The following is a 25,479-nucleotide window of genomic DNA, read 5'->3' as shown; positions in this document are numbered from 1 at the left end:
AGTTATTGACTTGAACACATTGTTAACTTAACTTCCTTTGTAATAGTTGATGCCTTGAAAATTGAAATAACTAAAGTGGGAAAGTGAGAATTTTTTTTTCTTGAAATAATTGCTGGTAGCATCAACTTTTATGCATGGTTTCTTATAGATAAAGAATTTAATTATTGTGAATTGTTGTCATATATTAATATGTTAATTTTAACTAGAAAACTATTCAGGTAAAGATGCTTATTTTATTTTTTATTAAAGATATTTTTGTGTTATATTTTAAATTTTTAATTGATTTTTTTATGACTTATTTAGTGTTCCTTCTTACATATTATTAAACTTTTTAAAAGAAATTTTTTTTCAAAAAACTGGATTGGGCTAACACAAAAACTAAAAGAGCTTAATTATTAGGTTTTTTTTAATATTATTTATATAAAAGAAGTATGTCACACTAAAAAAGGAAGCAAATCGATAACAATTAGGAGTTCACAAAATCTTTCTTAAGTCCACAAAAAAAAATATTTATATTTGTGTGACATATAAAACAATTACTATATTATTATTATTACATTACATTATGTTATTATTATTACATTACATTACATTATTTGTGTTTTATTATTATTATTATTACATTATATTATATTATATATATATATATATATATATATATATATATATATATGGGCAAAAAAAGTAACTAACCCTATGTGACACTATTTGATGTGACAATTAAAATTTTTTTACCTTAACTTTTTTCTAACAAAACACTTAAAACCCTATGTGAGTCACGGATATTAAAATTTTTTTACCTTAACTTTTTTCTAACAAAACACTTAAAACCCTATGTGAGTCACGGATACCAAATTAAAAGATCAAACTAAGTAAATTAAAACTTTAAAAATTAGATTAAAGCTCGAATATAATTTTAAAATAGAACTTTAACTTATGTAATAATTAATTTAAATGAGAATAAAATAAATCAAAATTTAACATAGTTTTTATCAATGCTTTCAAATTCAACATTTCTATACCAAAATTAACTAAAAATTCTCTTTAAATTGAAATTTTAATGGAATAATAACTTTAATTATCTCAACCAATATCCCAATTAATTACTTTTATTGTCTTTAAAAAAGAAAACTGTATATGAGAAGAAATTAATTAGCTTGTTCACTTTAATAAATAGTTATTTGATTAAAATGAAAGAAACTATTTTTTTAGAATTTTTAAAAATTAATTAATATTATATATTTTGTTACACTACTTCTAGTTATAAAAATTTTATTTATTTTTAATGTTTATATTAAAAATAAAAACAAATTTAAATTTGTAAATTTTAATCTATAATGTAATAATAATATAGTAATTATTTTATATATCGAACGAATATAAATTAGTTATTTTTTATTTGTAAAAATTTATAAAGCTTGAGTCTTGTTATCGATATAATTCATATGATAAATTTTATTCAAAAAAAAAATTATACACACACACACATATATATATATATATATATAATAGTTAATCTATTATTTTATATAGTCACCAAAAAAATTTTATTATTTTATATAAACAATTTCAGAAAAAAATCTAATAATTAATTTATTATTTTTTTGTTCTAATCTAATCTAAATATTTTTTATTATTTTTGGAAAGAAAATATTTTAAGAGATTTAATAATATGTGACGAGAAACATCGAATAAGTTATACAAAAACCAATTAAAATACAACACAAAAACATCTTTAGTAAAAGATAAAATAGATATTTTTATTTGAGGCGTCCCCTTTTAACTATTACAGTAGAAGTTGATTTAATTTGATATTATAATTATATAAAAGTATTTTGATCACTGTAAATTATTTTATATTTTATCATAATTCTTAAAAATAAATAATTTAACTCATTTTAGAAACATATAGGAAATACCTTGATTGTTCTCCCAGTTGGCAATAGCAGCTGATCAGCTCATTTTGAATTTAACCAATTTATTATGCTTGGCTTATATATATATACATTTGATTCCATTTTCCAATTGCATTCTTATCATGGTGGCTAGCTGTTGTCTTCTTGTGTTAAAAAACTTATTGCAAATTTGTAAAGAATGTGTCGTATGCAGGTAGAAATTATTCATCGTTCAATCATAATGCATAATGTAATATCCATAAATGATGATAGAATTATTGAAGAAATTATTTGAATAATTTTCTTTTTGGTCTTGAAATAATTTGAAGAATGAAATGGGAAAAAAAAAAGTGCAATTCCCTTTTTGGGTATCAATGGGGCCATTTTGAATTATATTTTTGGGTTTGATGATAGCCCATTACTGTGTGGCAGGCAATAATTTGTTTATCGTTGTTCGAGAAACCCAGAAATAATAAAGCATTAATATTAGGAAATAATTTATGGATTTATCATTTATCATTGGTCGAGTAATTAGCTCACTCATCGATTTAAATAAATGTCGAAAAATTGAATTCTGCTGCATGCAGCAATCTATTGACCAACGATAAATCGTTAAATAGATATTAGATTCTAACAAACATAAAATTGAGAATATAATTTTTTTATATACCTAACAAATCATTCAAAAACATATTAATTAGCATTGATTAGAATTATTTAATATATTTGAATATTTATTATAAAATATTATATTTTTATTATTTCGATTTTTTCTCTACTGCTCTCTCTCTTTTACCTTTTCTAACATGATATTAGAGTCATGATATTCTCATTGAAGAGAATATATTATTTTTCTTTCAGTAAAATTACCGTATTTTTTACACTTTTGCTCTATGCCATTTTCCTTTGCCTTTGGTTACTCTTATGATGCTTTTTCACCTCACCGATTAGCTTATCCTCTCCGTCTTGTGTCTTTCTGAGTTTAATGAGTTAAATATCTTACTTACCTATTCTCATGGAGAAACCATGTATTTTTCGTTCCCTTCCGTCAATTTCATCTGCATTTCCTTCCATCAGTTCGTTTGCGTTCCCTTTCAACAGTTTCGTTTGTGCTTGTTTCTTACAGTTCTATTTGCACTTTTTTTTATAGCAGTTTCGTCTATATTTTCTTGTGACATTTCATCTGCGCTTTCTTCCGACAGTTCTGCCTGCATCTGTTCTATTATTTTATGCTTTTTTTTTTCTATTTCGTTGTTTTCAATAAGTTTCAAACTCAAGTGTATGTGGCTTGAGTTTGAGGAAGGATATTAAAATATATTACAATTAATTAACATTAATTAGAATTGTTTAATATATCTAAATATTTATTATAAGATATTACGTTTTTATTATTTCAATTATCTTAGTATCTATAAATATCATTCTATATTATATCATTCCATATATTGCATAATACACAAAATCCTTTTTCAAATGACCTTCTTGTTTTTAACAAATTTGAAGTATAAAATAGAACATACACAATATTTAGGTAAATTTTTTAAGAATTATACTCGTTGAAGTTTTAAAATATTATATATATTATAGTTGTGTACATTATTTATGTGTATCTTTTACTTATGATATTAAAAATGGTGCACACAAAATGAAGGGAAAACAAAATAAATTTAACATTTTGTATGAAACATACCCAATAAAAAGTAATACAAAGGTCTAAAACTTTTACCTTGCATTGCTTCACCAAATTTAACATTTTACTATGTATCTTGGTGAAAACTCAGGTGAAGTTGAATTTACGTGAAGTTGATACCTGAGAGCCATTAGATGATTTAACTACTAAATTTTCATCTAATGGTTTTCAGATATCAATTTTAAGTAAAACACGTAAAATCGATTGCATCTGAGTTTTTAGCTGTGTATCTTTCCTTAGTATACTCACAGGTCCTTACTCCTTAATGCTTTACACAAATCCTCCTCATCACACCACATACTTTGAATAAATACAGAACACTTTACTAGGTAGCTTCACTAGCCATACCGAAATAACTAACAAGAATAATATGATGACTATTGATGACACTGCTAACAATAATAAGCCTAATAATTTAACCAACTAAAAGAAATACCTTCAAATAACAATAAATATATAGAAACCAAAAACAGAGGTAGAGATAGCTAGCTAGCAGTTGCTGCAATCTGCAAAACCATGACATGTGGATTCTGCTGACTTTATATGATGTTCAATATATCAATCTATCTCAAATTATATTCAGCTTCTTTTTTCATTCTCAACAAGGTGATAACACTCTTCATCCATGGCTTCCACATCTCTAATAATCAGATACCCTCTTCCGAAACCAACCACACTGCCATTCACTTCAAACCTCTCTTCCATCAAATTCAAACCCCTTAAAACCACAACACCACTCTCTTTCCCTTCGATCAAACTCAAACCCTTCCAATTCACAACAAAACTTATTAATAAACCCTACGCTGCCGCCGCTGCCTCTACTACCACAACACTCCCTCCTCCACAACCATGGCAAGGTGCGAAGCTGAAGCCATTACTGGCTTCCGTCGCAACAGGTCTCATCCTCTGGCTCCTCCCTTCGCCTTCTGGAGTACCCAGAAACGCGTGGCAGCTTCTCTCCATTTTCATGGCGACTATCGTCGGCATCATCACGCAGCCGCTTCCGCTGGGGGCTGTTGCTATCATGGGTTTATGCACCGCCGTGCTCACCAAAACGCTAACATACGCCGCGGCGTTCTCGGCCTTTGGTGACCAGATACCTTGGCTGGTGGCTCTGGCTTTCTTCTTCGCCAAAGGTTTCATCAAAACCGGGTTAGGAACTCGAATCGCATACCACGTGGTGTCACTCGCCGGAAGCTCCTCCCTTGGTAAGTAGTAGTTATGGAATTTGGTTATAAAAGTTAGTTAAATGCATGCTAAGAAGCAGATTTATATTATGTGATCAGGATTAGGATACAGCTTGGTGTTGAGCGAAGCATTGCTTGCACCAGCCATACCTTCAGTTTCAGCAAGAGCAGGTGGGATCATACTCCCATTAGTGAAGTCTCTGAGCGAAGCATGTGGCAGCAACGTTGGCGATGGAACCGAGAGCAAGCTAGGCTCATGGCTCACTCTAACCTGCTTCCAAACCTCCGTCATCTCTTCTGCCATGTTCCTGACTGCCATGGCCGCCAACCCTCTGTGCGGGACGCTGGCGCGTGGGGCCATAGGGAGGGGGATTGGATGGAGCGATTGGGCCGTGGCGGCGGCGGTGCCGGGTGCGGTGTCATTGGTTGTTGTGCCGTTGATCTTGTACGTGATTTACCCGCCGGGCGTAAAGAATAGCCCTGATGCTCCAAGGGTTGCTAGGGACAAGTTGCAACTTATGGGACCTATGACTCTCAACGAAAACATCATGGCTGCTACTCTCTTCCTTACGGTACGGCACCATTTCTTTTTTCGCAAATAATGTTGTGTGTTATAGCTGGGCCTTGTGGCCCAAAAAAGTCTTTGATTAAAGCCCATAGCGCCACTATTACGCATTGGACAATTAGACACGTAGTCCATGGTGACTTTCCCATGCTGCTCGCTGTCCACACACTCCACATAACTGACCTGACTTCACTTGTTGTCTCGTCATGTTTCAAGTTCGGAGATTCCAATAGCTCCAACTGTGACAGACGCCATTCACAAGGGGCAACTGGCAAGCCAACAAATCTGCATATTCCTACCTACGCATCCAACGCTCCAAATTAGATCTCTCACTCACTTGAGCGCACCATGGCGCTGCACCTCTATTAAGCTCCAATACACACACACACACCACATCGGATCCCAGCCCCTAACATGGCCTCCATAGCTCTCTCCGCCACCACTCTCCCCTCCCTACGCCTCCGCTCCCTCTCCCCCAAACCCAAACCACTCCTCCATTCCCTTCCCACCACTTCCACCACCTTCAAACCCCTCACTCTTAAACCACGTTCTTTCAATCTCATCACCTCCATTTCCAATGCTCCTTTCAAATCTAATCGCACACATTCTACCGTCGTAGCCTCCGTCGCTGGTACAGCTTCCATTACGCCAGCATCTCCGCCACCTCCACCTCCTCAGCCATGGCAAGGGGCCGCCATGAAGCCCTTACTCGCCTCCATAGCCATCGGCGTCCTCGTCTGGTACTCTCCCGTCCCCGCCGGCGTCTCTCGTAACGCATGGCAGCTCCTCGCGATCTTCCTCGGCACCATCGTCGGGATCATCACGCAGCCGCTACCTCTCGGTGCCGTCGCCATCCTCGGACTCGGCGTCTCCGTCCTCACTAAAACCCTTCCATTCGCCGCGGCATTCTCAGGCTTTGGCGACCCGATCCCGTGGCTCATCTGCCTCGCCTTCTTCTTTGCCAAGGGATTCATCAAGACCGGCCTCGGTAACCGCGTCGCGTACCAGTTCGTCTCACTCTTCGGAAGCTCCTCGCTAGGGTTAGGGTACAGCTTGGTCTTCAGCGAAGCGCTTCTCGCGCCGGCGATCCCCTCGGTTTCAGCGCGCGCCGGTGGAATTTTCCTGCCACTGGTGAAGGCTCTCTGCGTTGCATGCGGAAGCAACGCTGGCGACGGGACGGAGAATCGCTTGGGGTCGTGGCTCATGCTGACGTGTTTTCAGACGTCGGTGATCTCGTCGGCGATGTTCCTGACGGCGATGGCGGCGAACCCGCTGTGTGCAACTCTGACTCAGAATGCGATTAACAAGACTATTGGATGGGTGGATTGGGCTAAGGCTGGGATCGTTCCGGGCCTGGTTTCATTGGTGTTGGTGCCGTTGATACTGTATGTTATCTACCCGCCGGGGATGAAGAGTAGCCCCGACGCGCCGAAGCTTGCGAGGGAGAGGTTGCAGAAGATGGGACCTATGACTTCGCATGAGAAGATCATGACATTGACACTGCTTCTTACGGTAATCATAGAATGAATTCAAGTTGCTGAATTTAGATAAATTTTGTTTCTGTTAGTTGGTTTTTGCGTTCTATGTAGAGAAAATGAGTAATTGTGCGGTAAAGTGTTTCTCATATTTGTTTTCGGAGCTATGCTTGTGGATGGCTTGGTAGGGAATTCATAATTTTGGTATTCAATTTGACAATAACTTGTTTGGTTGTTGAGTTGATTTGTTGACAGTGTTAGCTTGTCGATTGATTACACAAGGATTGGAGTTTCAAATTTGTAAATGCAGAGTTGATAGATAGGAACTTGTTCAACGACAAACTTAGGAATTTGTGCTTCTTCAATGTGGACCGTGTTTGAATCTATTGTTAGCTGCATGTAAGAGTTTGAATTGGTGTGTAGTTCGTTAATGGATTTTGTGTTTAGAGTATTGTTAATTGGATATACACATCAGGATAGACGTGCATCCTGGCATTGTGGCTTTACTATTGGGGGATGTAACTATAGTAAGTTTGGGGCATTGGTTATGACTAGCACACCACTTGTTTGCTTAATTGATTTTTGAATCCTCTGGTTATTTATAACTAATTTACTGGTATCAGAAATTGATGGTACAGTAGTTATGTTGCCGTATACCATGAAATCTTCTATCTCCTGGGTATCGTATCCACTCTCTTGCTCTGTTGTAACAGGTAGGACTTTGGGTCTTTGGAGGGGTTCTTAATATTGATGCTGTCACTGCTGCCATTCTTGGATTATCTGCACTCCTTGTCACTGGGGTCGTAACATGGAAGGAGTGCTTGGCTGAGGGAGTTGCCTGGGATACTCTCACATGGTTTGCTGCCCTCATTGCCATGGCTGGATATTTGAACAAATATGGTCTCATTTCTTGGTTCAGTCAAACTGTGGTCAAGGTATGTTATTCTACCTAGCCGATGGTTAATCTTCATTGGTCATCTCATATTTTGAATAATGTAGATGCTAATAGCTATCAACCAACTGTGTATAATATAATTATTTGAAATATTCATCTTGGAATAATTAGGCTTCGTGTTTCATGCCTATGCTCTGTTAGTCAACAATACTGCCTTTAATTCTTATCACATTCCTTGATTCTTCTAATGAAATTATTTGTTAATGTTGTTTCATGCAGTTTGTTGGTGGATTGGGTCTCTCTTGGCAACTATCTTTTGGAATCCTTGTCCTCCTCTACTTCTACTCTCACTACTTCTTTGCAAGTGGGGCTGCTCATATAGGTGCCATGTTCACTGCTTTCTTGTCTGTCGCCACTGCTCTGGGAACTCCACCATTCTTTGGAGCCATGGTGCTTTCCTTCCTCTCCAACCTCATGGGCGGCCTTACTCATTATGGGATTGGATCAGCCCCCGTATTTTACGGCGCCAACTATGTTCCACTCGCCAAATGGTGGGGCTACGGATTCCTCATCAGTATTGTTAACATTGTAATCTGGCTTGGACTTGGAGGAGTTTGGTGGAAAGCCATTGGCTTGTGGTAAATGGGAGCCCGTTAAAGAGTTTTGCCCACACACGATTTTAACTTTTCAAGATTTTTGCACACATTCATGTACCAATTCTCGTTGTAATCAGCAGTCGAAGAATACTGCTAACCTTTTTGCGATTCTTCAAGAAATAATTATCGGGAGGTTTTGATGGAGACTTAGGTGGGAAAAATTACAGCTGGTCATTTTAGATCTGGGGTAGAACATTTTATATGATTTTTGAAATGTAAGGACATCCTGCTATTCAGGAATCAGGTTAATATTACAGTTGTATGCCTTGCTGCTTCAAGTTTTGCTGAATAGTTAGGAGTCTAAAATAATTCCATTTTCTTATGCTGAATTGTTAACATCTTGACATACAATAACACATTCTGAATTTAAATTACACCGGAAAATATAAAATTTCTTTCAGTAATTGATGTTATAATGACTATACATATTTAATATTTTGCTTGGGGCTTCAGAGCAAGGATGTGAAAATTGAATTGGTCAATAAACTAGTGGAGTGACTGGTAATTGAACCGTGGTTAAATTAATTTAATTAAATATAAAATAAAATTATTAAAAATTACATACAGAAATTATTATAGAAAAATTAACTTGCCAAAAAAACCCAATTGTCAATAAAATTATTTTAGAAAATTTAACAAAGTATAATCAACAAAACTAGACCGGTTTATGCAGTTTATCGATTAACTATCGATTCGATCAGTTTTTTGCCAAGTAATTTTTTGTGCCAACCAAACCGGTCAAAAAATCAACTCCCAAGTTTTTTGCCAAGTAATTTTTTGTGCCAACCAAACCGGTCAAAAAATCAACTCCCAATTAATCCAGTTGAATTGGATGTTCGGTTCGATTTTCATAATTATGTTTTAAAAATAAAAATTAAAAGATCCCACAGAAATTATTATTCAATTAAATTTTATTGTGTGAAATTCAAAATTAATTTTAATCATTACCATTAATTTTAATAATTTTTAATGGTTTAGATGATACCATTGACGATGTCCAGTTTTTAAAACAGCGGAGAGAATCCGTTCCCGATTCGAAATTCTCTCGGCATAGATTCGTTCATTTTAGTAATCACTAATCACTTGGTTTGATCTTAAGGACCAAATACACTGATACGTGAGAGTTTACGACACTTTATCTATACGTTTTACCTTTTTCACCTACATTAAACCTTTACATCTTTTCACCTTTTAATCACATTCACATGTAAAATTCACGGAAGAAAAGAAATTCTTGTACCTAATTTAAAACAAAGTATGTATCTTAATGTACAAAACATAAATTAGACAAGGATTTTTGTTGCAACATTGAAGTACGTAACTAGAAAAGTAATGTTATTCATTTATTTAGATAAAGTTTGGGATTCAGTCTTAATCACCGTACCAAGAAGTGTAACAAATACCAACATTTTTTTCCTCTAAGAGACAAGATTGTTATTAAGAATAAAATATTAAGATACAAACGTAAGCCAAATGCCACCCCGGATCATGGGAGCGGCTAGTGAGGACGAAGCAGCAAGTGAATTTTTTCAATGTAACTTAGGTTTTTTTTTTGTGAGATGAATTGGATAACTCTCAATCCTAAATATTACAACACAACACACCCACATTGCACACATACTAAAGGGTTCATATTCAATATTTGACGCATTTGTCAGGGTTTGAACCCGGATGCAGCATATTAAGAGGCATATGAATTACTACTTGAATTAAAGTCTCAGCTACCATGTAACTTAGGTTGTTCACTTGTTCTCTTGAATCTTGCACGGAACTTGAGTGTGACACAAACATATTTTTAGTGCGTCCAATAGTTGATGATTTTAATTTTAGTCTCACACATTTCACATGCATAAATCTATTTGTATATGTATAGGATAGCCCAAATTGCTTAACATACATTTACTCCAAAATGTTTCCATTCATGTTCAAGTCCATGTGTTGGATACTTGGATCAAACACTTACCACTAGGCCTAATACTATAGTTGTTCACAATGGTGCAAGTTTAATAAAATCAATGTAATTATTATCAGATGATGAGAGGGAAGAAAATTGCATTTGGAGTTGTTTCACATTAATAATGTGCAGTGATATTATTTCAAGGTGGCACTGAATGTGCTCCGCATAGTTTCCAAACCTAAAACACTTTGCATTTATATGACATTGACATAACATGTGCCGCAAAATGCTGTTTAATTCACTCAGGAAGAAGAATCTGCAAGGCAGTTTCTTTGTCTTATTTGGAATCAGAGTTTGGTGGGTCTCTTTCTTCCTTTTCATTCAAAATCTTCTATCTCTTAGTTAAATGCCACTCTAAAGGGAAATTTCTGGTGAACTTCCTCTGAAAGTGTCATAGGAAACTGTCCTCTTTTTCTTTCTTTTACCAGTTGGCACTCTTATATTAATTCCTAAACGCCTCCACCTGCTCTATCAACTTGTTATAACTGTTCCTTGATCATTGATACTATTCTTTGATTTTTAGGCCAGTATTAAATCATATATATATGGAGAACATATAAATTTTTGGCGTCTGAATTCTGGTATCTAGTATCATTTTAGTGGCCCTATTAACAACAACTCTTCATGTTGGTTTCATAAGTAGAAAACTTAATTTGGCTTCCTTAATATGGCTGACAAACTCATTTCAACACAAGTTTGCAGTTTATTTAGGGACACCAGGTACTTATTTTCATTGCTACTTCATTGTTTCTCTTCTACAGGTGTAATTCTTGACTTTTTATTTTATTTTCTTCTTACTGCAGACTTGTTTTCAAAGCAGACAACCTTGGTTGGGAAATATTGTCAATTGCAGTGCCTTCTGCTATGGCTTTGACAGCTGATCCTATTGCTTCACTGGTTGACACAGCATTCATTGGCCGAATAGGTATATGTTCCACCATTAACTCCAAGTTTGCTAAGTGTCTCATAGCAGAAAATATAAAAAAGGAGATAGAGATAAGACAAAATGGTCATGTCTCTATTTATATCCATGTATCTGTCTCTTTCTCCAAACAAGTTTGTGTCTGTCAATATTTTTGTATTTCTGTCTTAAGACAGTTACCAAATGAAGTCTAAGGGCTAAGTGATATATACTTGAATGTTGTATAACGTGTCCACTGTTAAATATCGTTGGTTTATGCATACAGGTGCAGTGGAGCTTGCTGCTGTAGGAGTATCCATAGCTCTCTTCAATCAAATATCGAGGATTGCAATTTTCCCACTCGTCAGTGTGACTACTTCTTTTGTGGCTGAGGAAGATGCCCTTACAGCAGCCAGCCCTCTGGTAGAGGATAGTGAATCCTTGGAAGAAGGTTCCATTCTGAAAGCTGAAATCAATGAACTTATACCAGATAAAGGTAACATTCTCCCATTCTTATCTAAATCATGGTGGTTTGGTTTTTAGTCATGTTTTCTTCGAATATTCCTACTGTCTATGTTCTGCCAAAAATTCTTAAAACATGGACAAGTGACACGTCACTTAGTTGGTGTGTCCGTGCTTCGTAGCTTGCACAACAAGGCATTGAGGCACTTTTTTTGGTAATAACAGATGGAGATGTTCAGAAACCAGATTTGATCCATATGGACTCAAATGTAGTTAAGGTTGAGCATAAGAGAAGGCATATCCCTTCTGCATCATCAGCATTGGTAATTGGTGGTATTCTTGGCCTTGTCCAGGCAATATTCCTCATATTTGCAGCAAAACCTTTATTGCACTTCATGGGAGTAAATTATGTAAGTGGTTTCTTATAAACATTTGCAGAATGATCATTTTAGTTTCAGCGCTTTAGCATTTTGTTTAACATATTGTACACAATTTTTTTCATGAAGGACTCTCCCATGCTCAAACCTGCACAGAACTACCTGACATTGAGATCTCTTGGCGCGCCGGCTGTTCTTCTCTCGTTAGCAATGCAGGGAGTCTTCCGAGGATTTAAAGACACTAAAACACCTCTATATGCTACTTGTATGCCTTGAAATTTTATCAATTGTGTGTTGCAATATCCTAATATCATCTAATTCTGATGACCCTTTCTCTTATGTGATCCAGTGGCAGGAGATTTGACCAACATAGCACTGGATCCTTTGTTCATGTTTGTATTCCGCTTAGGTGTTAGTGGTGCAGCCATTGCTCATGTTATATCTCAGTAAGTCTTATTTCATTGGAGTTAGAATACTCTAACTATACTCTAATGTTAACTCTTATTTTTCTTTTGCTTCTTTGCCTCTTAGTCATCTCTTATTTTCAAATTAACTGTGAATGCAGGTACCTAATTTCTGTAATACTCCTGTGGAAATTGATGCAAAAAGTTGATCTTATGCCTCCCAGCATCAAGCATCTGCAGTTTGATCGATTTCTCAAAAATGGTAAGGTTAACTAGCATTTCAAGTTGATTATCCCTGGGAAATAGCCAAATAGGTTAAGTAGCATTTCAGCATTGAGATTATTTTTTGTTTCATTCTTGTCATCCAGGTTTTCTGTTGTTATTGAGAGTAACTGCTGTAACATTCTGTGTCACTCTGGCCGCCTCACTAGCTGCACGCCAGGGATCAAAATCTATGGCTGCATTTCAAGTCTGCCTGCAGATTTGGCTGGCAGTATCTCTTCTTGCCGATGGTCTTGCTGTTGCTGGGCAGGTTGATACCTCTGTTTACATAATGCACTATTTTTTACTTCATCCTACTTTCAATCTATTTTTGTTCATAACTTCTATTGAGAATATCAAGTTGATTGCAGGCAATTCTTGCAGGCGCATTTGCTGCCAAGGACTATGACAAGGCCACTGCGACTGCAGCTCGAGTATTACAGGTTCTTTACATTTCTATTTTTTTAAGAAAAAAAAAAAGATCCTAATCTTTGCTCAATTAAATTAGCTGCAAGACTAACAAACAATTATATTGCAGATGGGTTTGGTTCTGGGATTGGCTCTTGCATTCATTCTTGGTGCAGGACTTCCTTTTGGAGCTAAACTATTTACAAGAGATGTTGATGTCCTCCACCTCATAAAAATTGGAATACCTGTAAGTCTATTTCTTGTACATTGGTATCTAATCTTTTCAGCACCCTAAATTTGTGAGACTTATATTTATGTTTGATTGTTTCTCTCAGTTTGTTGCAGCCACCCAACCCATCAATGCTTTGGCATTTGTATTTGATGGTATCAACTTTGGTGCATCTGACTTTGCATATTCAGCATTCTCTTTGGTGTGTATTTTCTTCCATGTCTTCGTGCAATAAGGGATTATATACTGCATATTTTATGAATCTTAAGTAGTTCTAGATGATGCAAAGTTAGCATCCAAACTTTGCTAAAGATTGTTCTTTTCTGGATAGAAATTGATTTACTTAATCATTATCTTCATTGTCAGCTTATAGTGGCAGTTGTCAGCATCATTTGCCTACTATTTTTATCAGCATCATTCATAGGAATTTGGGTTGCTTTGACCATCTATATGGGTCTTAGAGCATTTGCTGGCTTCTTGAGGTAAGAAATTCAGTTGGATTTTTCCTAAACGATCACTTTTCCAAGGCATGTTTAGTTCTTACTATGTTGAATTCAAGGTAATCAATCAATGAATTATGTTTATGCAGGATTGGAACAGGATCAGGACCTTGGAAGATCCTTAGGAAGTGAGAGTATTAGTCACCATATGACCATAATCATATTCAAAGGCATAGCTTCATTTATTTGACCCCACTTTCATAGGCTTCTACCAAATTGTGCTTGGTTTGATTGTTTGACATGATCTACCTATACTTCAAATACAATGTGCAGAAGAAAAAAGGGGTAAAAGTTTGGCAACTCTTTTTGGGTGGGGGGAGGGAATTATTATGATAGAGCCTCTATTTCTTACTCTTCATAAAATAATTGCTGGCTATGAATCAGCATCCTTAAGCGGGATTAGAGTCACAATCAGATTATAGAGCTTTATAATAGCCAGTGAGCTTAAATAATTAAGAGTTGATTCTTAATTAATGTATATACCTTTGGATGTACTGGTAACCACTCAATCTTACAATAGTAATGATTAGATGAACATTGTGAAAATGAAAGATTCCATGGAACATGCAATGTTGGAAGAAATGACAGGGGGAGTGTCTTCTACTTGTAGTATGGTTTGTCATTTTTTGTTGATGACACATATAAAGAAGCTTAATTTGTCATTTTCTCCAAAACCCAATCAAAACTAAGCCTGAGACCTATTGAAAAAGCTAAATACTGAGTACAAATGTACAGCACAATGACATTGATAATATCAAGATGTTGATGGTTAAGGTTTTATTGTCTCAGGTTCTTTGTAACAAAGTGTTTCTTACCTTTGATTATTAACCAATAATAATTCAAAAAGATTAAGAGGTAAAAAATACCATGCAGTTTGTTAAGTGAATATGATCATAAATAACGGTACAGGAGGCTGACCGGAAAAATTAACATCTATAAGAATTAAGAAGCTTGAACAAATTGTGATTCACAAGATTGGACCAAAAAGAACAAGCATATGTAGGCCATAGCCATAGCCATCAAGTGTCTTTCAGCCTAAGGGAGCTGCTAAGGGAAAGATACACTTTATGTACCATATATTTTAGTCATATAAACTTCCTAGCATGCAGATCTTGTTAAGTATCTCTTGCGTCACACGAGTAACTACACTAGTAACTATGAAATTTGGCTTGATAAAATGAAGGGAAATCAAAGCAAGAGAAAAAAAGGACTATACAGTTTCAATTTCTATGCTTCCTGGTTTCCAGTATTGTGCCGTCTTTAAGACTTTCCTGTGCATCGTTGTCCATGCCAAGGCTGAAGAGTGCAGCAGCTTGAAGATAGAATGCCGTTGGCCATGTGGGAGATACTGATTGAGCTTGCATAGCATCTCCGAGTGCCTCTTGTGGCATGTCATTCATAAGATAGCATAAGCAACGCCTGGCATACACGGTTGGCGATACCATGGTCCCAACATCAATGAACTACACATAAAATAAGCATCATGAAATCATAATCATATATCTGGCAAAAGAAAGTATAGTACTATAGTTACATAATGCATTGTGAATAATTGACTTATTCTGGAAATTCAATCCTCTAATTGCAACTTGCAAAACATGGATATATTCAACTGTCCATCAACTTAAAATTTCATAGGATTATAGGTAATACCAAAGCGTTAAACTTTAAACTTCACCTTTCTTTCTCTTTTTTTTTGGTTAATGTATGAATGTTGTTTTGGTGATTTACAATGGACTTCTCTTCCAAGAACTTCAAGCTAACTTACTTGTGTGTAGTAGTCAATGGCTGTGGAGAAGTCTCTAGCACGAAAAGCAGTATCTCCAAGGTTCTTAGAATTCAGTGTTTCCTGTATTTGATTTGTCCACATTTGGAAGGAAAGCTGCGATAAAATATAAAGTTGCACAGATACCAATATAACACAAGGTTACGGAAGGTTATCGGAATATCTTGTTATAAAATTCAACACAAAAACTTTTAAGAGAGAAACTCAAAAGGTCTACACTTGGAAATATTGGAAAATTGAGTGGTAAAAAAACTAGTCCTAGCTCATTTGGCATCCAGCATACAAGCAGAATATAAAATTCTCCATAGACAAAAAAAGTAAGTGTAGCCTATAACAGAATTCTCTTAAGAAAGGTCCAAATTAGAAGGAAATCTAGAGAACAATAGGATACCTCGTTTGCAACATCTTCATCATCCTTGTACCCCACCTTATCCAAAATTTCATGTATAGCAGTGAGATCTCTTCTTGAACAAGCTTCACCAAAAGGTGTCAAAGAAACTGTTTCCTTTGATGATACATTCCCATCTGGTATGCCCATCAAAACATACGACAGTACCTGCAAAATACCACAGCCATAAACAAAATACTAAATATGTTCCGGTGCTCCCAACTGTCTTCAATGAAGAAAGTCAATGAGTGAAAGATAGAGAATACTGAAGTTTCTTTCTGAAGAGGAGTTAGAGCGGTCACAAGTGACTTTGCATTTGGTCTCTCACGAGGTTCATATTGTAGACAACGCGAAGCCAATCTCACTATCTCAGTTCCATCATCGTTCGAAAAATGACCTTCTAAACAAGAGTCCATCAGCAAGGAAAAATTTTTGCCGCGTATAAGGTCAAGTGCCTGCACATAAAAAGCATTATGTTACCTATTGAATCTGAGTTATATAGCAATGATTTGATCATGTTAAGCCAAACCATCATTTATGTTATTAAGGTACAAGCATTTGTTCAGTTTGTACAGGCCAAAGGCTCACTGAACAAATACAACCTTAAATTATAAAGAAGAGAATAAATGTTCAAGGAGGGAGTTTACATGACTGGGTGGAATATGCTTTCCACTCAGAAGATCAAGCAAAAGTGTGCCAAAACTGTATACTACACTTTCAGGGGTGATTCTTCCTGCCGAATTTCAAACATGCTTTGGATCAGTAGAAGAAATTGAAATAAGTGGTAATGCTTTTAACTACTAAAACAGTTCTATATCAAATTAAAGGCTAAGATTTTTGTCGTTGAATTAGTTATTTATTACCGGTCCTCAAGTACTCCGGAGGAGTGAAGGCTAAATTTGTGCTATAGCTTCGGCCGTCTCTACTGTTTTTCATGAGTCCAAAACAAGAGAGCCTGGGGTTGGCATCCTGTCCACCATTGCAACAATATAAGATATGGTCCACAAAACCAAACAAAAGGAAGCACAAAACATGGCTTTAAAAGCTAAAGTACCTCATCAAACAAGATTCTATAAGCATTAAGATCATGATACAATGCTCTTCCTCGACTGCTGCAGTAATCCAATGCTTGTGCCAAATACAATGCCACCCTCAACCTCATTGCCCATTTCATGGGCTGTGTCTCCCCTGCCAGAGAAGTTCACACATATCCCACAATCAACGGATCACATAAAGGGAACAAATACTTCACAAATAAATAAGTAAAATGAACATGGTAAAGACAGGGCAAAATACAGTTCAATCAATAATGACAACAAAATTAGATCTTTACTCCTTTTGATAGCAAGGCACATAAACCAACAAATGGAAACTCACAGTGGAAGAGATGTTTGGAGAGAGTTTCATGTGGCATGAACTCTGCAACAAGCAACCTCTCTTCTCCTTCACAGCAGCATCCAACCAAGTTAGCTAATCTTTCATTCCTTAACTGCCCCACTGCTCTTGCTTCCTCCTAAAAACCACTCCAAATAAACAAAGAAACATAAAGCTACACACACAAACTCAACACATTCCAAAAAGTCAAAATCAAAAGAAGAAGCAAGACACTAACTAGAAATTGTCTCGAATCAGGCCAAGCTGATTTGTTGAAGCGCTTCACAGCAACCAACCTATCATCTTCAAGCCTTCCTTTGTAAACAACATTGGGAGCTTTCTCTCCATGTTCTGAGACAATGTTCTCTGGTGAGAAACCTGAAGTTGCAACCTTAAGCTGATCCCACGTGTACTCATTGAATCCAACCCATTGATCCTTCTCATTCTTGCCCCCGTCATCTGCATACACACAGAGAGAGATATGAATCCATATTAAAAACCTCAACTTTAAGCTCAAATTAGCTTCTTTTCTTATTCTACTTGTGATGGTAGAAAGTGACAACTAAAGTTACATAAAAATAAAATGAAAATGAAAAGGGTCACCATTATCAGATAAGTCGTGAAGGTTTGATTTGATGTGTGAAGGCCACCAACAGAGAGAGAATTTAGAGCAACGAGCTCCCATTGGTGAAAAAACAAAAAAAAAAACACAATGCTGCTTAGGAAAAAAATAAAAAAGAAAAACAAAAGAAGCAGCAGAAGAAGAAAAGAAAATGTGAGGAGCTATCTCTTTCTCTGAAGCTCTCTGTGTGTTTTGTGCTTGTCACGTTTTATGAAGGGGTAGAGAGAGTAGAGAGGGGGCAAAAAGAAAAAAAGAAAATGAAATGAAAATGGGGTGTGTTTGGGAAGAGAGAAAGTGGGGTGTGGGAAAAAGGATTACTTTTTTGGGATCCAAAGGGAAAGCTTGGTTTTTTTTGGTGTTAGCTTCGAACGAATGATATCAGTCACTTCTTCTCTTCATCATTCCTTCTTTTTCCTTCTCTTCTACACTTTTGCTCAGACACTACACACTACTGCACTCTGCACTCTTTGCTTTCTCTTTTAAAATACTCATTTTAATTTAAGTTTAAGTAAAAAGAAAATCATTTTAAATCTTTATATTATATACGAATTAATACCAGCAATTGACAAACTATATTTTACAATTCGGTAATGTACATTCACATTTTTCATTGTCTCTAATCTGCCTTTGTTTTGAGGGATAGAACAATGAGATACGGGACATAATTTATTTTTTATTTTTTTATTATTTTTATTAAATTTTTATAATTTATTCTAATTTATCATCAAATAAAATACATAAACACAAAATTTTATGTCTTTATATCTTTTTCTCAATGTCTTATCTTACTCTTTTTTTACAAACAAACGCAGCCTAAAATATTATTGCTATAATTTTAGCATGTAAGCTCAAAGCATTCTTGTATAGATATCAATAGAAAATATTTGAAAAAAAAAGTCAAAAACAATTAAAATTTGTCTTATAACAATTAATAAATATTAAACAAGAGAAATTCTTATTATTTTTTTTATCTTTTTAACATTATCATACTAATTATGTTCATAATGCTTTTGGAAATAACTATGATTACCATCATTCTCTTTACTAATTAAGTAATTATAATCACTAACTCTCAATAATTATCATCACCAATTACCTGCAATATATTCTCTGTATGAGCATCAATTACTACACTCAACAGACCTTCTTCAATGCTATTCAAATCCATTCTTATGAATTTGAAAATATTTATAATAGCTTATATTACACATTTACAAATATCTGAATTCATTCTTATTAGCTTTAATGTTATCCAAAGTTGTAAATATTTATAATAGCCCAATTTGCACCTCTTTATAAATAAACAAACATATTATCTGAATTTTATATGAATTTTAATACGTGATAAATTAATGAAAAATATGTTAGGTATCAAAGTTAATAAGATAAAATAATTCAATTAAAATTTGTGAACAAAAAATTAATATAACTAAAAAGAATTAAATAATAATAAAAATAATATAACTAAATATTAAAATTATAATTTCTCAAAATATATTAAAAAAATTTATAATATTCTCATATATTATGAAAAACACTCATATAAAGATATTAGACATATAAAAACTTTACTGTTTTCTTTCTTAATTTTCACTCACTATTTAATTTCTTACAAAACTTAACATACATTATCAAATGCTTTAACCATTTAGTCACCAAAAAAAAATGCTTTAACCATTTATATATAGATGTTTAAAAGTAATAATACGAGACGAACAAAGCACCATTTAAAGTTGTTATGGTATTAAATTGATCAATTTAATTTTATTAAATTGTGATCCTGTACAATTTTATCAACTTTATCAAATTATATGACAAATTCATAAAAAATTAAATATAAACTTAATCTTATCATTATGTACTATTTATTTTCAATACATAATTAGATAACTACTTATTATTTGACTAAGTAAAAAATTATAACTAAATTAATTTATCTAATTTTGACCAAATTAAAAATTACAATGACTATCTAATTATCCAAATCATTACCTTATCAATTTATTTCTTTTAAGCTTATCAAATTACATGTTTGATAATTATAATTAATCAAGGTAAACTTTGCATATGCCATCACTTATTATTACTTTAGCCATTAACAATAATTTTTAACTTCAAAAGCAAAAGAAGAATTTTACTTCTTTTCACAAAACAAAACAAAAAAAGGTTACAACAAATTAAAAAACCAAAAATGACTCTGTAGCCTTCGCAAAGGAAATTAATGACTTCGTAGCCAATATTCCACACTAATACTATAAGACAATAGAGAAAGAAAAAAAAATACAATATTTATTAGTTGAGAAATCAATTCCCAACAATAAATTAATAAAAATATTCAAATATAATCTTTTTTTGCTACGAAAAAGTTGATAATTTATTGGTCGGAAGAAGTTAATTCTTAAATATTTCTAACAAGTAATTATAGGCAACAACGTATAATTAGAAAATTAACTTTTTCTTCTAACAATTGGCCAAACAAAATTCAAACATATAGTATTATTTATTTGTATTCATTCAAAATAATTTTATTTTTTTCTGTAAAAAGATTACTAAATTTATCATTAAATTAAGACGTACTTTATTATGGCATATATCATGAGTCTACGTTCAAACCTGTCTTAATAACATTAGGTACATAAAAGAAATAAAACTTTTTATTTTTTTAAATACTTTAAAAAAATGTTTATTAGAATGCTCATTAACAAAATCCATTTATCAATCAAAATATATTATTCAATTGTTGTGTAACAAAAAAGCGTATATAATAAAGTAACCATTTTAGTTTATTTTACTTTATGCTCCAATATTTTAGTTATAAAGAAATGCCTTGTGTTTTGGGTTCCATAATTTACCGAGACATGCCATGCTTTTCCTTTTCCCTCGTATGACTTTTGCCACCTGTTGTCCCTCTCTGTCATTTTTTTTTCCCAAAGAATAATTGAGGATTGTTGGTTGTACAGCCATAAATTATTAATATTCAATAATTTAGTTTTGTCAATTTACAAAATTTGATTGAGCAAGGCATACATAGTACAAAAATCGCTGTCAATTGTACTGCCCAAAATAAAAATCACTATCGCTAATGATATTAAAGGTAAGCATTAGTAAAAATGGAGCAAAATTTAAGAAGCAATACCCGTTACATGTTATTAAGTACTATGCTATGATCAAATTTAGTGCAGAGATGAATTTTTGAGTGACTGCGTTAATAAATAGGTAGTACCTTTCCCTGAGATACTACAGGTACCTAAAGATTTTTTTCCCCGGTGTTAACATTTGTCACCTTGTTAAAAATATTAGGATAAAATGAGTTTTGCTATTCTATGTTCTAGTTATAAAAGTATAGGTTAAATATATTATAAAAAAAAATTAATATTATTTATTATAAAAATAAATTCTTTTATATTTTTAATGTATAAAAATAATAAATAACATTAAAATATTTCTTTTATAATATGGTTAATTTATACTTTTTGAGACATAATAACAAAACTCAAATAAAATATATTTTGTGTCTAATATTTTTAAAATTTTTTAAAAATATTTTTAACGTTTAATTTAGTTTAATTTAATTTAATTTTTAATATTTAAAGTAAATTTTAATTTATTCCTAATATTAATTTTATAATAATCAATTTTATAATAGTGAACTATAAATCAACACTATTTTACCAATTTTGTTCTTATATAACCCTATATGTATACTAAAATTAGCCACTAAAGTTAGCTACCAGTATAAAATATATGTTGGAATATAAATACATATTAAAAATAAATTAAATCACACATGTATTTATATACAAACACATTAATAGCTGATTTTAGTGACTAATTTTAGTGTACAAATACATTTCTTAACATAATATCGTCTTCATGATTACATCACATTCTCCTTCCGTGATCATCAACACTACAGCCACTACTGTCAGCCACCAGCACCACCATCATGATTTTTTTCTTCTTTTAATCACCGTTACCATCATCACCACCACCAATTAAACCTTCTCATCCCTAATATACAGAGACACATACACTGTTTTCTCTCTTCTGCGCTAAGTTTTTTTCTGATTCCTCAATTGAATTCACCAAATTTTCTACCGTCCAGGAAACCAATTTCACAGTTGTTTCATAAAATGACTACATTTGTGATGAGTTTAGCTCCTTTTTAATGGCTCACGCTCATCACTTTCATACTATACTTTACCTTGTCTTTTTTCCCTTTCTTGATTTTGCTTCATCATCTCTTCTTCCTTACACCATGATTTCTCCATTATTGACTAGCTCCACGGGGATTACACTCTCCCGGTGCCACCTCAGCCTCCGGCAGTACCTCCTGCGACCTCAATTCGAGTTTGGTTTTCGATAGAAGGAAACGCGGGAGCCTCAACGTGCTTCAAGGTGCGAGCTTGAGTTGCTCAATTTCGGGTTGCGTGATTTTGATCAACGTCAGTAATGGTGATTAGCAGAATAAAAAAATCATGATGGTGATGCCGATGGCTGGGGGTGGTGGTTGCAGTGTATTGATGATGGAAGGAGAAGGCTGAATTAGGAGTGGAATCACTATGAAAATGATATTATATTCCCTTAAATTAAATGATGATAAAATCTATCTATATATTCTATCGGAAATGTTTAGTAAGAAAATCAACCAAAATAGCCATAACTTACCTTATTTAGTATTTATTAATTATTGCGATAATTAATTAATGCTAAATAAGATAAATTTTAACTATTTTTTTGTTTATCTAACATTACCTAACGTGGCATGCCCTCCTTCCTAATTTAATTATTTTAACACATTCAATACTATTTATTAGAATAACTTAATTATATCAACTAATTGATTTAATTAGATATTTAAATATCAATATAATTTATTATAATTTAAATTATTTAACTAATTATACTACATTAATTGTAATTCATTATATTAGTGAATTGATTTTTTTATTTATGAAGTCTAAAATAAAATAAATAAATTATTGTTTATTTTAATTAAATTTACTAAATTTAATTATATATTATATATGAATTAACGTTAATTTATAAATTATTTTATATTATAATATTCAATCAAATATATTATAAATTACTTTAAATTATATAGCACGAAAAAATAAATTTAAATGTGGTTTATATAGTATAGATAATATTTAATTAAGAACGGTGTGTTTTTAAGTGTTTTAGTATGACTTAATTATACCAGCTAATTGATTTGATTAGATATTTAAATATTAGTGTAATTTATTATAGTATATAATACTTGATTAGTTTTACTACATTAATTATAATTCCTTATATTAGTTAATAGGTTTATTCATTTATAAAATCTGAAATAAAATAAATAATTTGTTGTTTATTCTAATTAAATTCATTAAATTTAATTATATTATATATAAATTAAAGATAATTTATAAATCACTTCATTTCCTTAGTCTTTTATATTCTGTGAATTGTTAAGTTTTAAGTTTTATATTCCCTTAAGCAAAAGTAATATAAGGCAAAATTTTCTTCATTTTAAACAAAATTATTCTATGTATTATTAACTAATATCATTAGATTTGATTTATTAAAAACATAAAATAATTTTATATAATAAATTATTAATTAAACTAATTCTAAAACGTAAGCAAAATAAATTAATTTCCTAGGCGACCCAATGTAAATCAATAATTTATACAACAATCAAACAAAGCATAGAACTTGTGAATGGTGATAAAAAGGGAATAAAAAAGTAGGACCCACACTATGTTGGCTTGCTTGCCTTCATTGTATCTTAACAAAAAATGGGCCTACGGAGACTAATCCCGATTCTAAGCTGGACAGATAAAAAATATATCCGGATCTCATACAATTAATTTCAACCCGCACCCAAAGTCCTCTTTTAGTCTTTTTGGGTCTTCTCTCTCCCAGCAAGCAAGCATATACGCCAGCAATGGAGAACGGCGGCTTGGCACTGGCAACTTCAGAACGACAAAGACGAAAAAACTAGTTGCTCATACGGCGACATGATGATGACGGAGTTGTGCCGGCGAGGAGGTCGACGACGATCGGAGATGCTAATGTGACTAGAGAGGTTAGATAGCGGACCGGCAAGAGGAGACTTTCACTAATGTTGTTGTCGTTCAGATCGTCGTCACATCGGGACGTTCCCTATCTGTAACTGATGGAGGTGAGTTGCTGCAAGGAAGACATGGATTCAGATCTTATTTTCATACCCTTTTTTTATTCAGTACATTTTGATTTGCCAGTATTTATAATGTAGAATAAGTGTTTTATTTTTAACTCAATTTTTTTTTTTCATTTTTTAAAACATCAAAACAAATTTTTTCTTCTTTTGGATTACGGAGGATATGTGATTTTTGATGCACTCCAATTTTAAAATGATTTATCCGAAAATATACATCTTCTTAGTTGCTATAAAAGCCTAAGAGGTGTGGTCCTACAATCTTACCATACGCACTTGCTAGAATTTACGTTTGCTCTTATTTTTTCACTAGAGAAAAAATGGTTAGGCGATATGATTTGTTGGAGATGATTGCACCGCCAAAAGAATGTTGGAAGATTCATGTCAGAGTAATCAGACTTTGGTCTTTACCGAGATTCAAAGACCCAAAATTCATTAGCTCCATTGAAATGGTGTTGATAAATGAACAGGTACTTCTAATTTTATTTATACACACAATTATTTCTCTGTTTTCATACACTTAGTCCCACATTTGTATGATTCTCACCCTCATAATTGTCATAATTTCAACCTCAGCAGTTTTTTCTTTTTTTTTTTAGGACTATTCATTTAAAAACAGGACAAGAACAAAACCCAGTTCTGTGTTTTCCTATAAGAAAACATAAGCTTTTTATCATAAAAAATGATTCTGCAGTCAAAAACATATTTAATATATAGCTCATGTTGTATTCGGCCAATAAAGAAAGAGGTTGGGGGACTTTTAGCAAGATTTTCATAGACAGTTATATAAAATTATAAATTTTAACTTGCAAAGACATGCACTAATGCTAAGATACATAATCACTAAATAACGCAGAATGAATATAAGAGTTTATGCCAACCAAAAACATCAAAGTTTGAGTCACTCTTGCTTTCACATCCTACAAAAATCATAATGTATATCTTTGATAAGAAATAATATGCACATCACAACATAATTGAGAATCATATTATTTCTTACTTCTTTGTTTATTATTCTCATCTTAAAGACTTAAATTTTCTCTTCCCATATGGGTGACAACTAACAAGAGAGGTTTATATTAGAAAAATTTGTACCAAGCATTCTCAGGTAGTGTTGACTGTTGGGAACCAAGTAGTATAGCCTCCACTGATTTAACATTCAAAATTCTAGACTAAATCAATTACATTAAACAAAGATGCATATAGAGGGGAAAAAGAGAGAAACATAATAAGAGCATGACTAACGCATATGCATGTTTG

At 33.2% G+C, this 25,479-nt stretch overlaps 4 protein-coding genes across 4 annotated transcripts; 3 read left to right on the top strand and 1 right to left on the bottom strand.

The window, feature by feature from the left end:
* Window positions 1-3,882: 3,882 nt before the first annotated feature.
* On the top strand, window positions 3,883-5,377 carry LOC148569697 (dicarboxylate transporter 1, chloroplastic-like). Its single transcript, XM_088508574.1, has 2 exons — window positions 3,883-4,793; window positions 4,872-5,377. Exons 1-2 carry the CDS (start codon window positions 4,211-4,213, stop codon window positions 5,372-5,374), a joined length of 1,086 nt encoding a protein of 361 aa, XP_088364700.1. The 5' UTR covers window positions 3,883-4,210; the 3' UTR covers window positions 5,375-5,377.
* A 77-nt stretch (window positions 5,378-5,454) lies between these two features.
* On the top strand, window positions 5,455-8,641 carry LOC107629031 (dicarboxylate transporter 1, chloroplastic). Its single transcript, XM_021117876.2, has 3 exons — window positions 5,455-6,849; window positions 7,526-7,747; window positions 7,987-8,641. The coding sequence occupies exons 1-3, from the start codon at window positions 5,752-5,754 to the stop codon at window positions 8,347-8,349; spliced, it is 1,683 nt and encodes a 560-aa protein (XP_020973535.2). The 5' UTR covers window positions 5,455-5,751; the 3' UTR covers window positions 8,350-8,641.
* Window positions 8,642-10,693: 2,052 nt separating this feature from the next.
* On the top strand, window positions 10,694-14,565 carry LOC107634098 (protein DETOXIFICATION 42-like). Its single transcript, XM_021117873.2, has 13 exons — window positions 10,694-11,040; window positions 11,124-11,245; window positions 11,508-11,717; window positions 11,909-12,093; window positions 12,190-12,325; window positions 12,410-12,506; window positions 12,626-12,726; window positions 12,833-12,996; window positions 13,097-13,168; window positions 13,264-13,380; window positions 13,469-13,564; window positions 13,729-13,844; window positions 13,952-14,565. The coding sequence occupies exons 1-13, from the start codon at window positions 10,988-10,990 to the stop codon at window positions 13,992-13,994; spliced, it is 1,512 nt and encodes a 503-aa protein (XP_020973532.1). The 5' UTR covers window positions 10,694-10,987; the 3' UTR covers window positions 13,995-14,565.
* A 211-nt stretch (window positions 14,566-14,776) lies between these two features.
* Window positions 14,777-18,504, bottom strand: LOC107629032 (serine/threonine-protein kinase BSK5). The gene is made up of 10 exons (XM_016331713.3): window positions 18,014-18,504; window positions 17,649-17,869; window positions 17,414-17,549; window positions 17,091-17,224; window positions 16,900-17,005; window positions 16,684-16,769; window positions 16,303-16,491; window positions 16,040-16,204; window positions 15,631-15,744; window positions 14,777-15,325 (listed from the first exon to the last, which is right to left on the bottom strand). The coding sequence occupies exons 1-10, from the start codon at window positions 18,093-18,095 to the stop codon at window positions 15,083-15,085; spliced, it is 1,476 nt and encodes a 491-aa protein (XP_016187199.1). The 5' UTR covers window positions 18,096-18,504; the 3' UTR covers window positions 14,777-15,082.
* Between the last annotated feature and the right edge of the window lie 6,975 nt (window positions 18,505-25,479).

The sequence above is a fragment of the Arachis ipaensis genome, chromosome B3 (genome assembly GCF_059453495.1).
Source record: "Arachis ipaensis isolate K30076 ecotype BB chromosome B3, ASM5945349v1, whole genome shotgun sequence".
Classification (NCBI taxonomy): Eukaryota; Viridiplantae; Streptophyta; class Magnoliopsida; order Fabales; family Fabaceae; genus Arachis; species Arachis ipaensis.
This window is presented reverse-complemented; position numbering and strand designations above follow the sequence as displayed.

Excerpts from the sequence above, each read along its gene's own strand:
- LOC148569697 (XM_088508574.1), top strand. The coding sequence starts at position 4,211 with ATGGCTTCCACATCTCTAATAATCAGATACCCTCTTCCGAAACCAACC. Across the intron at positions 4,794-4,871 it reads CGCCGGAAGCTCCTCCCTTG|GATTAGGATACAGCTTGGTG; the intron begins GTAAGTAGTAGT and ends TTATGTGATCAG.
- LOC107629032 (XM_016331713.3), bottom strand. The coding sequence starts at position 18,095 with ATGGGAGCTCGTTGCTCTAAATTCTCTCTCTGTTGGTGGCCTTCACAC. Across the intron at positions 16,492-16,683 it reads AGCATATTCCACCCAGTCAT|GCACTTGACCTTATACGCGG; the intron begins GTAAACTCCCTC and ends TTTTATGTGCAG. Across the intron at positions 15,326-15,630 it reads CCATTGACTACTACACACAA|TTCATTGATGTTGGGACCAT; the intron begins GTAAGTTAGCTT and ends TTTTATGTGTAG.
- LOC107629031 (XM_021117876.2), top strand. The coding sequence starts at position 5,752 with ATGGCCTCCATAGCTCTCTCCGCCACCACTCTCCCCTCCCTACGCCTC. Across the intron at positions 6,850-7,525 it reads CATTGACACTGCTTCTTACG|GTAGGACTTTGGGTCTTTGG; the intron begins GTAATCATAGAA and ends CTGTTGTAACAG. Across the intron at positions 7,748-7,986 it reads TCAGTCAAACTGTGGTCAAG|TTTGTTGGTGGATTGGGTCT; the intron begins GTATGTTATTCT and ends TGTTTCATGCAG.
- LOC107634098 (XM_021117873.2), top strand. The coding sequence starts at position 10,988 with ATGGCTGACAAACTCATTTCAACACAAGTTTGCAGTTTATTTAGGGAC. Across the intron at positions 11,246-11,507 it reads AGCATTCATTGGCCGAATAG|GTGCAGTGGAGCTTGCTGCT; the intron begins GTATATGTTCCA and ends TTATGCATACAG. Across the intron at positions 12,326-12,409 it reads AACACCTCTATATGCTACTT|TGGCAGGAGATTTGACCAAC; the intron begins GTATGCCTTGAA and ends TATGTGATCCAG.